Below are 15,000 nucleotides of genomic sequence, written 5' to 3' on the forward strand. Positions count from 1 at the left end.
ACATATATGTAAATATGATTATGCGTATATATATACATATTATACATATATATATATATACATACATAGTATATATATATATATATATATATATATATATATATATATGTATATATATATATATATATATATATATATATATATATATTTATTGTTGCTTTGTTGGGTCTACTCCTGTCTCTGGCTATGCTCCCTACACCCCAGCGGACGATGGCGTGGAACACCGCAGAGGCCACCACAGTGTATATGTTTCTTTTACTTTTTATTCATAGCTGTATGTAGAAGTGTCTGGTTGTATCCGCTGCTTTAATGTCTTTCATGTCCTTTGTGTTCTCTGATGTTGGATGTTTCCCTCTTACACACACATGTGAGAGGGATGTGTACTATGGCTATGAGTTGTTGTTGGTTTTTTTCCCTTGGCCTCAGTCTGGACCCCCTCTCCAAGGCCCAGGTTTAGACCGATTTTTTAATTTTATTTTAAACACTTCCCTGCTTAGGCTGCTGCCCCCACGACCCGACCTCGGATAAGCGGAAGATGATGGATGGATGGATGGACACTTGTTTACCTGTATCTCACCTTTTTTGTAAGGGGCACTGGAAGCCGGCAGACCCGTCCGCGATCCTGTTCTGTCCCCCTGTAACGTTTGTCTGATCTTGAATGGGATTGTGCTGAAAATTTTAATTTTCCTGAAGGAACTCTCCTGAAAGAATAAATAAGTACTATCTAATCTAATTCATTCAATCTATTATATATATATGTATATATATATATATATATATATATATATATGTAGGTGTGGGAAAAATCACAAGACTACTTCATCTCTACAGAACTGTTTCATGAGGGTTTCCCTCAATCATCAGGAGATTTTAATGGAAGCATTCACATACAATGGTTTATATAGAGCACAGAGTGGGTGGGTACAGGCAGGCGTAGGGTGTGGTGATTGGCTCATGTGTTACTAGGAGGTGTTTCTGTCTGTGGCGGCATGTTGAAATGATTTCACTGCGCTTGTTGAGGGATAACAGGTCTGGATGATATATAATAAAAGTTTCTCTTTTAAGCATAGGTTGCATCTTTTATTACCACTGTTGTAAGGTGTGCTGGATGCAAGAATTTGCCATGTTATTGAATGTTCAACATTATTGTCTTTGAGGTTCCAAATGTGTTTGCTGAGTTCTGTAGAATTCCGCAAAGTCTGGTTTCTAAAGGAGGCCTTGTGATTATTCCATCTGGTTTTAAACGCTCCTTCGCTTAATCCTACGTACGTGTCGGATGTGTTAATGTCCTTGCATGTTACCTTTGCTTGGTAAACGACTGATGTTTGTAAGCACCCGCCTTTGAGAGGGCAATCAGGTTTCTTGCGACAGTTACATTCCTTATTGGTTTCAAAGTCATATATATATATATATATATATATATATATATATATATATATATATACATATACTAAACATGCACCTCGGGATAGGTTAATTGGCAACACTAAATTGGCCCTAGTGTGTGAATGTGAGTGTGAATGTTGTCTGTCTATCTGTGTTGGCCCTGCGATGAGGTGGCGACTTGTCCAGGGTGTACACTGCCTTCCGCCCGATTGTAGCTGAGATAGGCGACAGCGCCCCCCGCAACCCCGAAAGGGAATAAGCGGTAGAAAAAAGAAAGGATGGATGGATGGATATACTAAACTGAACAGCTACTTATAAGTTAACATTCAAAACTTTTCTAAAAAATTTCGACATAAATTGGTTCTTATAATTTGCAACATCTCGATGAGGTGGCCACTTGTCCAGGGTGTACCCTGCCTTCCGCCCGATTGCAGCTGAGATAGGCGCCAGCGCCCCCCGCAACCCCGAAAGGGAATAAGCGGTAGGAAATGGATGGATGGATGGATATACTAAACTGAACAGCTACTCATAAGTTAACATTCAAAACTTTTCTAAAAAATTTCGACATAAATTGGTTCTTATAATTTGCAACATCTCGATGAGGTGGCCACTTGTCCAGGGTGTACCCTGCCTTCCGCCCGATTGTAGCTGAGATAGGCGCCAGCGCCCCCCGCAACCCCGAAAGGGAATAAGCGGTAGGAAATGGATGGATGGATGGATATACTAAACTGAACAGCTACTTATAAGTTAACATTCAAAACTTTTCTAAAAAATTTCGACATAAATTGGTTCATATAATTTGCAACACCTCGATGAGGAGGCGACTTGTCCAGGGTGTACTCGCCTTCCACCCGAATGCAGCTGAGATAGGTGCCAGTGACCCCCCGCGATCCCAAAAGGGACAAGCGGTAGAAATGGATGGATGGATAATTTGCAACACATTATTTGTAAAGATATGTCTTTTATTCACTAAATGTTTTGACCAGTGAGTTGAATAGAATCAAATATTGGTTTTTTTATGGTCCAAATTATTATTATTATTATTATTATTGTTATTATTTTAAATGTTATTATTTTTTTCAGTCTTTTTTGTAAAAAAAAAAATCATGTGCAGTTCTTATAACTATCAACACTTTATTGATCATTATCACTATTATATTTTATAATATTATATACACTATTTTATTAATATTAGTGTTTATTATTAGGGCAACAATTTTCAGAGCATTTCTGGCAGACGCCCACGAATTGACAGTTTTTGAGCCAACTTTTGTTTGGTTTCTTCAAGAAATATTAGTGCATGAAATACTCCATGACCTTGATGGATGTGGAGTTTCCACGCGTCGGCACTTTTGGCGGGGGAATCGCAACCACAGATCTGCTGACCTCAGCAAAAGCGAGACGTGGTCACATGGAGGTGGCAACAGCTCGTCAACTCCTGACCCAAAATTTTTGAAATGCTTATTCACTTCTCCTCATGTCGGTCTTTTAGAGGGAAAGGTGAGGCCTTACCTGTGGTGACTTCTCAGGTGAGGCCCCCTCCTGGGTGCGTGCCGTGACCACGCCTCATCCCCCGCCAAAGTGACTTTGGCACAGGTCACGTGACCGCCGGGCTTCATATCTGATTGAAAGGCTTGCAGTTTCAAAGCGGGTTTGAGAAGCCGTTTAAAAACCGGGCGCAGGTTGGACCGAGGACGGTTCTGTGGATGTCCTCTCAAGGACGGACTGGTTTGGAGTTTTTGCTGAAACAAAGTGGCTTATTTTCTTTCCTGGAAGATGTGAGTCCACTTATCTTGCTCTTACTCTGCCTCCTTTGTCTGGGATGTGCCTCCCCCTCTGGGTGTACAACTTTTAGGATGTGCCTCCTCCTCTTAGTATGAAATGTTCTGTGTTTCTGCCGCCTCCTCTTGGTATAAAAATGTTCTGGGATGTGCCTCCTCCTTTTGGTACACTACGTTCTGGGATATTTCTCCTCCTCTTGGTATAAAATGTGCCTGCTATGCCTCCTCATCTGGGTAAAAAAAGGTTCTGGGATGTGCCTCCTCCTTTTGGTACAAAAGGTTCTGGGGATATGCCTCCTCCTCTTGGTATAAAACGCTCTTGGCTATGCCTCCCCATTTTGGTTAAAAAAGGTTCTGGGAGGTGCCTCCTCCTATTGGTATAATACATTCTTGGATATGCCTCATCTTGGTATAAAACGTTCTGTGATGTGTGTCCTCCTCTTGGTACAAAACGTTCTGGAATATGCCTCCTCCTCTTGGTACAACACGTTAAGAGATGTGCCTTCTCGTCTTGGTACAAAACATTCTGGGATATATCTCCGCATCTTGGTATAAAATGTTCTGGGATGTGCCTCCTCCTCTTGGTATAAAATGTTCTGGGTCCCTGCCTCCTGATTTTGGTACCCTACGTTCCAGGATATGCCTCCTCCTCTTGGTATGAAACATGCTTGAATATGCCTCCTCATCTGGGTTGAAAAAATTTTTTGGGATGTGCCTCCTCTTTTTGGTACAAAACATTTTGTGATATGCCTCCTCGTCTTGGTATAAAACGTGCTCTTGGATATGCCTCCTCATCTGGGTTAAAACAAGGTTCTGGGATGTGCCTCCTCCTTCTGGTACAAAACGTTTTGTGATTTACCTCTTCCTCTTGGTATAAAACGTGCTCTTGGATATGCCTCCTCATCTGGGTTAAAACGAGGTTCTGGGATGTCCCTCCTCCTTTTGATACAAAACATCCCGGGATATGCCTCCTCCTCTTGGTATAAAACATGCTTGTATATGCCTCATCATCTGGGTTGAAACAAGGTTCTGGGATATGCCTCCTCCTTTTGGTACAAAACGTTCTAGGGCATGTTTCCTCCTCTTTGTATAAAACATGCTTGGCTATGCCTCCTCATCTGGGTAAAAAATGGTTCTGGAATGTGCCTTCTCCTTTTGGTACAAAACCTTTTGGGATATGCCTCCTCCTCTTGGTATAAAACGTGCTTTGATATGCCTCCTCATCTGGGTAAAAAAAGGTTCTGGAATGTGCCTCCTCCTTTTGGTACAAAAGGTTCCAGGGATATGCCTCCTCCTCTTGGTATAAAACATGCTTTGATATGCCTCCTCATCTGGGTAAAAAAAAGGTTCTGGAATGTGCATCCTCCTTTTGGTACAAAACGTTCCTGGATATGCCCCCTCCTCTTGGTATAAAACGTGCTTCGTTCGATATGCCTCCTCATCTGGGTAAAAATAGGTCCTGGAATTTGCCTCCTCTTTTTGGTACAAAATTTTCCAGGGATATGCCTCCTTCTTTTGGTATAAAACATGCTTGGATATGCCTCCTCGTCTGGGTTAAAACAAGGTTCTGGGATGTCCCTCCTCCTTTTGGTACAAAACATCCCGGGATATGCCTCCTCCTCTTGGTATAAAACATGCTTGTATATGCCTCATCATCTGGGTTGAAATAAGGTTCTGGGATATGCCTCCTCCTTTTGGTACAAAACGTTCTAGGATATGTTTCCTCCTCTTTGTATAAAACATGTTTGGCTATGCCTCCTCATCTGGGTAAAAAATAGTTCTGGGATGTGCCTCCTCTTTTTGGTACAAAACGTTCCAGGACATGCCTCCTACTCTTGGTATAGAAAATGCTTGGCTATGCCTCCTCATCTGGGTAAAAAAAGGTTCTGGGATGTGCCTCCTCCTTTTGGTACAAAACATCCCGGGATATGCCTCCTCCTCTTGGTATAAAACATGCTTGTATATGCCTCATCATCTGGGTTGAAATAAGGTTCTGGGATATGCCTCCTCCTTTTGGTACAAAACGTTCTAGGATATGTTTCCTCCTCTTTGTATAAAACATGTTTGGCTATACCTCCTCATCTGGGTAAAAAATAATTCTGGGATGTGCCTCCTCCTTTTGGTACAAAACGTTCCTGGATAAGCTTCCTACTCTTGGTATAGAAAATGCTTGGCTATGCCACCTAATCTGGGTAAAACATGGTTCTGGAATGTGCCTTCTCCTTTTGGTACAAAACCTTTTGGGATATGCCTCCTCCTCCTCTTGGTATAAAACGTGCTTTGATATGCCTCCTCATCTGGGTAAAAAAATGGTTCTGGAATGTGCCTCCTCCTTTTGATACAAAAGGTTCCAGGGATATGCCTCCTCCTATTGGTATAAAACGTGTTTTGATATGCCTCCTCATCTGGGTAAAAAAAGGTTCTGGAATGTGCATCCTCCTTTTGGTACAAAACGTTTTGGGATATGCCCCCTCCTCTTGGTATAAAACGTGCTTCGATATGCCTCCTCATCTGGGTAAAAATAGGTTCTGGAATTTGACTCCTCTTTTTGGTACAAAAGTTTCCAGGGATATGCCTCCTTCTTTTGGTATAAAACATGCTTGGATATGCCTCCTCGTCTGGGTTAAAACAAGGTTCTGGGATGTCCCTCCTCCTTTTGGTACAAAACATCCCGGGATATGCCTCCTCCTCTTGGTATAAAACATGCTTGTATATGCCTCATCATCTGGGTTGAAATAAGGTTCTGGGATATGCCTCCTCCTTTTGGTACAAAACGTTCTAGGATATGTTTCCTCCTCTTTGTATAAAACATGTTTGGCTATGCCTCCTCATCTGGGTAAAAAATAGTTCTGGGATGTGCCTCCTCTTTTTGGTAGAGAACGTTCCAGGATATGCCTCCCACTCTTGGTATAGAAAATGCTCGGCTATGCCTCCTAATCTGGGTAAAAAAAATGGTACTGGAATGTGCCTTCTCCTCTTGGTACAAAACCTTTTGGGATATGCCTCCTGCTCTTGGTATAAAACGTGCTTTGATATGCCTCCTCATCTGGGTAAAAAAAGGTTCTGGAATGTGCCTCCTCCTTTTGGTACAAAAGGTTCCAGGGATATGGCTCCTTCTTTTGGTATAAAATGTGCTTGGATATGCCTCCTCATCTGGGTTAAAAAAATGTTCTGGGATTTGCCCCCTCCTCTTGGTATAATACATTCTTGGTTATGCCCCCTCGCGTTGGTATAAAACATTCTGTGATATGCCTCCTCTTCTTGGTACAAAATATTCTAGGACGTACCTCCTCCTCTTGGTATAAAATTTTCTAAGATGTGCCTCCTCCTCTTGGTATGAAATGTTTTGGGGTGTGCCTCGACCTCTTGGTATAAAATGTTCTGGGGTGTGCATCCTCCTATTGGTACAAAACGCTATGGGTCTCAGCCTCCTCTTCTTGGAATAAAAATGTTCTGGGATGTGCCTCCTCTTCTTGGTACAAAATATTCTAGGATGTACCTCCTCCTCTTGGTATAAAATTGTCTGAAACGTTCCTCCTCCTCTTGGTATAAAAAGTTTTGGGATGTGCCTCTACCTCTTGGTATAAATGTGCCTCCTTTTCTTGGTACAAAAGATTCTTGAATGTACCTCCTCCTCTTGGTATAACATTTTCTGAGATGTGCCTCCTCCTATTGGTACAAAACGCTATGGGTCTCAGCCTCCTCTTCTTGGAATAAAAATGTTCTGGGATGTGCCTCCTCCTCTTGGCATAAAATATGCTGGATATACTTTCTCCTCTTGGTATAAAGTGTTCTAGGATGTGCCTCCTCTTCTTAGTACAAAACGTTCTGGGATGTGCCTTCTCTTCTTGGTAATATACACTCTGGGATATGCGTCCTCCTCTTGGTATAAAATGTTTTGTGATGTGCGTCCTTCTCTTGGTATACGACATTCTGGTGCCTCCTCCTCTTGGTACAAAACGTTCTTGGAAGTGCCTCTTCCTCTTGGTACAACACGTTAAGAGATGTGCCTTCTCTTCTTGGTACAAAACATTCTGGAATGTACCTTCTCCTCTTGGTATAAAATGTTCTGGTATGTGCCTCTACCTCTTGGTATAAAATGTTCTGGGGTGTGCCTCCTCCTCTTGGTACAAAACGCTATGGGTATCAGCCTCCTCTTCTTGGAATAAAAATGTTCTGGGATGTGCCTCCTCTTGTTGGTATACAATGTTCTGGGATATGCCTTCTCCTCTTGGTATAAAGTGTTCTAAGATGTAACTCCTCTTCTTAGTATAAAACGTTCGGGAATATGCCTCCTCGTCTTTGGTATAAAACGTTTTGGGATGTGCCTCCACATTTTTGTCCCCGCAGCGCCACAACGGACGTCCATGTCTCCTGCTCTCGCCAGGTCGGCTCCCAGTGAGCTCAACCACTGGTGGACCCAGCTGAAGTTCCGCCTGCAGAACAAGAAAGGATGGAACGAGATGTTGGATGAGACCTTCCTGCTGCAGACCAAGTGGTAAAGAAAAGACCAGGGGTGTGCGGTTTCTTTTGGATGCTGATTGTGTGTGTGTGTGTGTGTGTGTGTGTGTGTGTGTGTGTGTGTTTCGCAGCACCGACGACATCCCACTGTTGTACGCGGCCAAGAGGAACAGTGTCAGCAGCATCCAGAAGCTCCTCACCTGTTCCTCCACAAACATCTTCGAGAGAGGTTGGTCTCGTGATTTGTCTCCTCGTTTGGCGAGGAAAAACACGCTCTTCTTTTCACGCGAAAAAAACGTCGCCACAGAAATGACTTCGGAGAAAATGAAGACTACAATTAAAACTCCCGACTCAATGAAAAATTGAAAGAAGAGACAATATTTCACTTTAATTAAAGACTTATGTAAACTCTGAAGAATAAAGACAACAGTAGAAATGTATTCATGTATGTTCATTTGTATTTATTAAAAAAAATAATTCCATTATTCTATCTGTCTTTTTTACTGCTTGTCCCTTTTGGGGTCGCAGGCTGAAATATAAAAAAGATATAATAATTGGTATATATATATACATATATATATATATATATATATATATATATATATATATATATATATATATATATGTATATATATATATATATACATATATATATATATATATATATATATATACATATATATATATATATATATATATATATATATACATATATATATATATATATATATATACACACTCCCCCGTATAGCAGGGAAACCTGCAAAACAGGCTTGTCGGGATATAATAGCCTCTGTGTTTTTTCCTGACCTAAAATATATATATATATATATATATATATATATATATATATATATATATATATATATATATATATATATATATATATATATATACATATATATATGTATATATATATATATATATATATATGTATATATATATATATATATATATATATATATATATATATATATATATATATATATATACATATATATAAACAATACAATTAAAATATGAACAAAATAGTAATCATTTCAATGACCTCAATACTTCTGAGCAGTTGTAAATCTATAATTGCAATTTCAACAATTCATATGTAATAAACTCCCCTGAAGAGCAGGGAAACCTGCGAAACAGGCTTGTATGGATGAAATAGCTTTTGTGTTTTTTTCCTCACCTAACATATATATATATATATATATATATATATATATATATTAAATGGATGGAGCCACAGTTTGAGAATCGCTGGTATAGACCATAAGTACTAGAAGATGGAGAAAACAATGCTTAACATATACTCCCACACATTTATTATGTTTTGTTTTGTTTGTTATTTAGTTTATTTTTCTTTTAACAAAATACAGTGTAATTAAAATGCAAAGTTGGCGCCCTTTCAACCAAGATACTGTATCTTTATATTCTTAATAAGTTATTTTCTATCTGTTCCCCTTACAACATCTAATATAGAAATAAAAAAACAAAAAAATACGCTCTTCTCCCTCAGGGGCTCTCGGTGAGACGGCGCTCCACGTCGCCGCCATGAGCGACAATCTGGATGCCGCAGTGGCCCTGATGGACGGAGCCCCCGACCTCGTCAACGAGCCCATGACCTCGGACCTCTTCCACGGTTAGCACGCATTAAAATCACCCCACGCTGTGATCCTCACTTCATTTGCAAAGAATCTGCAGATCTACCACAGACGCAGAGGCAGGATGACCAGAAGCCACAGGTTCCTAAGGGTTGACGTCCCTTGGGTTTTCACCAGAGCCCTGATATGCCAGACCTCTTTGCAATCGCCAGACCACTTTGAAATTGGTGGCCCTGTCTGGAACCAAAATTCCAGACGGCCTAGCTCTGAAACTATCCCGTTGCCACCGCCTCTACCACGGGGTGTTGCTACGGCTGACCTCCGAGCTGCCTCCTCATGGTTATAATTCGCCTGTACGAGATCCCCTGGTATTTCTAACTGTCCTGGACGTCTGTTTTGAGCCGCGTACAGTTCATGTTTAGGTTGCATTTGGATCATCGTCTTTGGTAATCGAATACTCCACTTTTGTGTTGATGATTTCTTGTGTCTTGCTGTCTGTTCAGGTATGACTCCTCTCCACGTGGCCGTGGTCAATCAGAACCTGGATTTGGTTTATCAGCTCATCAGTCGTGGAGCAGACGTGGCGACACCCAGAGTCACCGGATTGTACTTCAGGAAGAGGATAGGAGGACTTATTTACTGTGGTGAGTGGGAAAAAAATCCCCACACTAAAACACTTACTGGACACAACGCTCATACTTGCTGTCAAAAATGTTATTTGACCGCAATTAAAATCTTAAAAATCATTTATATAAACAGTTTCTGTCATTACCATGGTGACCCTAGATCGACAATTACAGTACATACGTTTCTACTGTTACAATTGTTGCATATTTGATGGCCGTGTGATGAGTGATGAGCTAAGAAGACGCCAAACAAGGAGTCGTCGAACAAAAAGCTTGATTTGTTTCAGCGAGCCTCGGACTGGAGCTGCCTCTCCGGGAGATCGAGTATGGGCCGGGTTACTCTTCTGCTGTCTTCTCGGACCACTGTCCTTTAATACCTTTTACACCAAGACAGTTACTTTTGTTGTTCTAGCCTTGGGTCTGGCCAGTCTGGACAACAACCAGTTTGTGGCTTGGCCAGTCAGCCTATTTCCTGCGATCGGTTTGAGTCGGGTGACCTCGGACCCTTATGCTCTACTGCTACTTGTGAGAGCTTCCTACCAGATGTTGCTAATGTCTTTACTCTTGCTCCTAAACTCCAAATCTACATTCCTATTGGATCCCGATTTTCTCGTGGCTCTACTCTCTGGAGCGCTTGTGATGAACATGTGCACTTTTGACCTGAGTGACCAAATACCAATGCATGCTAGATCTCCAATCCTTCCATCCATTTTCTCCCGCTTGTCCTATTTTGGGGTTGTGAGGGGTGCTGGAGCCTATCTCAGCTGCATTCGGGCAGAAGGCGTGGTACACCCTGGACAAGTCGCTACCTCATCACAGGGCCAAAACAGATAGACAGTCAACATTCACACTCACATTCACACACTAAGGCCAATTTAGTGTTGCCAATCAACTTATCCCCAGGTGCATGTTTTTGGCGATGGGAGGAAGCCGCAGAACCCGGAGGGAACCCACGCATTCACGGGGAGAACATGCAAACTCCACACAGAAAGATCCCGAGCCCGGGTTTGAACTCAGGACTTCTCAGGACCTCCATATTGTGAGGCACATGCACTAACCCCTCTGCCACCGTGTTGACTCCTAGATCCCCAATCATATAAGAAAATTGTAAACGGTACAATTCACCTCACGAGCATTAGCATCTGTGCTCTCCCGTAAATCTGTCATATTTGAACCCGCATTGGTGACGATATTTACGTTCGAGTCGCAAAAATCAATAGATGAGATCTATTCTCTTTGAGGGATCCCCATGTGGAGGAACATTTCCATTTAAAGACCTGTTGGAGGAGTTTAAGTATCTCGGGGTCTTGTTCACGAGTGAGGGAAAGATGGAGAAAGAAATCAGCCGGAGAATCGGAGCAACTGAGGCAGAATTGCAGTCTCTCTGCCGCACTGTTGTGACGAAACGAGAGCTGGGCCAGAAGGCAAAGCTTTCGATCTACCAAGCTATCTATAGTCCTACTCTCACCCATGGTCATGAAATGTGGGTCATGACCGAAAGACTAAGATCGCGAATACAAGCGGCCAAAATGAGTTTTCTCAGAAGGGTGGCTTGCATCTCCCTTAGAGATAGGGTGAGAAGTTCAGTCACCCGAGAGAGACTCGGAGTAGAGCCGCTGCTCCTTCGCTTGGAAAGGAGGCACCTTAGGTGGTTCGGGCATCTCGTGCGAATACCTCACAAGCGTCTCCCTAGGGAGGTCCTGGTGGCACGTCCCACTGGGAAGAGATCCCATGGCAGGCCAAGGACCAGATGGGGGTATTTACATCTCCTCTCTGGCCTGGGAACGCTTCGGAATCCCCAAGGAGGAAGTTGCTAATGTTGCTCTGGAGAGGGAAGTCTGGGGGTTTCTGCTGGAGCTGTTGTCCCCGTGACCCGATTCCGGATAAGCGGTTGAAGATAGATGGATGGACGGACCCATTGAAGACTGGGTCCTTGTGTCCTTAGTTTTTTCAAGCCATATGTGGGATCAACAGGCGGTCTGGTGCGGCATCTGCAGTGATGCCAACCCATCGGTCCGTGGCGGTGAAAAAGGAGCTTAGCCGCAAGGCAAATCTCCCAATTTACCGGTCAATGTACGTTCCTATCATCACCTACGGTCATGAGTTTTGGGTTACAAACAAAAGGACAAGATCATTGGTGTAAGTGACCGAAATGAGTTTTCCCCCGTCGGCTGCCTGGGGCTCCCCCTTAGAGATAGGGCAAAATTCTCAATCATTCCGGAATAGCTCAGAGTAAAACCACTGCTCCTCCACATTGAGAGGAGCCAGAAGAGGTTGGTCCGGGCATCTGGTCAGAATCCCCCACCCGAATGCCTCCCTGGGGAGGTGTTCTGGGCCTGTCTGACCAGTAGGAGACCCAAGACACGTTGGAAATCAGATTCAGAATCGAAATCAGAAAAACTTGAATAATCCCCTAGGGGAAATTAAGACTTTCAGCACAATCTCATTCAAGGGCAGACAAAGATCACAGAGAGACATTACAGCTTCACTACTTTAGTCATAATTTTTGCGCTTCTCTGCGATTTTACCTCCAGACTGTTTGTTTGAAGTCGTCATAACTGCCACGAGTGGTGGAAAGGTGTATTACAACTGATTACCACTGCGGACCATACGGAGATATTTTTCTGGTGTCAATGGGCTTTAGGGTAAATAAACACTGGTACTGACCAAATTCTATTAGTATCGATTTACGTAAAATCAAACGATACCATATTTCGATACGTTTGTCGGGCATTACGTCAGGTTGAAGCACTTTCTTTTCGTCACTGTTTATTCAGAATTTTAGAAATAACTGTGTGTTTGTTTATCATTTTTATTATTATTTTCAGCTCATTTATTTATTTATGCAATGTTCGTAGGCGAGCACATCCTGGCATTCGCTGCCTGCACCGGCAACGAGGACATCATCTCCATGATCATCGATGCAGGGGCGAGCACCAGGATCCAGGATTATCGGGGTATGGCCCGTTGGACACTTACAGTTCACTTGGTTTTTCATGTTTTAATTTGAATTAAATCGTTGCTTACCCCTAACCCTAATCCCCGAACCCAGGGGTCGGCAACTGAAAATGTTGAAAGAGCCATATTGAACCTAAAATTAAAAAAAAATATTAAAAAAAATTTCAAAATAAAAGCCTTATACAAGTGTTATAATGAAGGCAACACATTATGTAAGTATCTATATTAGCTATATTAGCCTACTATCAAAATTACTTTAAAATACTAAGAAAAGTGTTATAATGAAGGCAACACATTATGTAAATGTCTATATTAGCGTTATTAACCTACTATCAAAATTACTTATAAAGTCTTATATAAGTGTTATATTGAACACAACAACGGATGTAAGTGTCTATATTAGCCTACTATCAAAATGACTTTAACAGTCTTATATATGTGTTATAATGAAGGCAAAATATGATGTAAGTGTCTATATTAGCGATATTAACCTACTATCAAAATTACTTATAAAGTCTTATATAAATGTTATAATGAAGACAACATATAATGTAAGTGTCTATATTAGTCTACTATCAAAATGACCTTAAAGGTCTTATAATTGTGTTCTAATGAAGGCAACACATGATGTAAGTGTCTATATTAGCCTACTATCAAAATGACTTTAAAAGTCTTATATATGTGTTATAATTAAGGCAACGCATGATGTAAGTGTCCATATTAGCTATATTAGCCTACTATCAAAATGACTTTAACAGTCTTATATAAGTGTTATAATGAAGACAACACATGATGAAATGATGAAAGTGTCTATATCAGCTACATTAGCCTACTATCCAAATTTCTTTAAAAGTCTTATGTAAGTGTTATAATGAAGGTAACACATTATGAAATGATGAAAGTGTCCATATTAGCTGTATTAGCCTACTTTCAACATGACTTTAAAAGTGTTATATAAGTGTTATAATGAAAGCAACACATGATGTAAGTGTCTATATTAGCAATATTAACTTACTATAAAAATGACTTATACAATCTTATATAAGTGTTATAATGAAAACAACACATGATGAAATGATGAAAGTGTCTATATTAGCTACATTACCCTACTATCCAAATTTCTTTAAAAGTCTTATGTAAGTTTTATAATGAAGGCAACAGATGATGAAATGAGGACAGTGTCTATATTAGCTATATTAGCCTACTATCAATTGTCAGAGTTATTTGGTGACGAACCCCAAGATGCAGAGATGGAGGCAGGCCTGGAGTGAGAAAACATGATTTAATAAAGATACTACGACAAAATTAAACAAAAGGGTACTAACACAAAGCGCGCACGAGGCGGATAACAAACTAAGGGTCTTTAGCATAGAAGCTAGCAAGAAACGAAAAAGGGCCTAGCGTGGAAGCTAGCGGGTTGCAAACAGGAAAACAGAAGTCGTTACTTGTAGAGTGAAAACAAAACAGAAGCAGGGAACAAAAACAGTAAGTTACAAACAAACGAATGTAGCTTACCGCTACGCTGCAATAAAACGACACGATAGCAACGACAGGAGAGACATGTGGCAACGACAATGATCCAGCACTGACTGGAAGACAAAGTGAGTACAAATAGGAGCGGGCTGATTGACTACAGGTGTGGCCAGGTGCCAATCAGCCGCAGATGAGGTGACAACAGCACACAGGGAGACAAACAGGAAGCTGAACCAAAATAAGAGCACTTGACAGGAACTAAAGACAGGAGATACTAAACACAGAGGAAACGAAGACAAATGCAGAGGAAAAAACTAAAACATAGACAAACTGTCAGGGGAAAGCCTGACATCAATATTCCTTTAAAAGTCTCATGTAAGTGTTAAAATGAAGGCAACACATGATGTAAGTGTCTATATATTAGCCTACTATCAACAAGACTTAAAAGTCGTACATAAATGTTATAATGAGGGCAACACGTGATGTAAATGTCTATATTAGCGACATTAGCCTACTATCAAAATTACTTTTAGAGTCTTACATAAGTGTTGTAATGAAGGCAATAAGGAGCTAAATCATCCATCCATCCATCCATCCATTTTCTACCGCTTATTCCCCTTCGAGGTCGCGGGGGGCGCTGGCGCCTATCTCAGCTACAATCGGGCGGAAGGCGGGGTACACCCTGGACAAGTCGCCACCTCATCGCAGGGCCAACAC

At 41.3% G+C, this 15,000-nt stretch overlaps 1 protein-coding gene across 1 annotated transcript in view; it reads left to right on the top strand.

Annotated features, from left to right (window-relative positions):
* The first annotated feature begins 2,908 nt into the window (after positions 1–2,908).
* The window catches only part of trpv6 (transient receptor potential cation channel, subfamily V, member 6), a 35,611-nt gene continuing 23,519 nt past the window's right edge, over positions 2,909–15,000 (top strand). Inside the window, exons 1-6 of the mRNA XM_061915376.1 lie at positions 2,909–3,164; positions 7,518–7,665; positions 7,760–7,857; positions 9,142–9,264; positions 9,730–9,870; positions 12,711–12,809. Coding sequence (XP_061771360.1) covers positions 7,535–7,665; positions 7,760–7,857; positions 9,142–9,264; positions 9,730–9,870; positions 12,711–12,809 — 592 coding nt within the window. The 5' untranslated portion in view covers positions 2,909–3,164; positions 7,518–7,534. The remainder of the gene's footprint in view (positions 3,165–7,517; positions 7,666–7,759; positions 7,858–9,141; positions 9,265–9,729; positions 9,871–12,710; positions 12,810–15,000) is intronic.

Source organism: Nerophis ophidion, linkage group LG11 (assembly GCF_033978795.1).
Source record: "Nerophis ophidion isolate RoL-2023_Sa linkage group LG11, RoL_Noph_v1.0, whole genome shotgun sequence".
NCBI classification, from domain to species: domain Eukaryota; kingdom Metazoa; phylum Chordata; class Actinopteri; order Syngnathiformes; family Syngnathidae; genus Nerophis; species Nerophis ophidion.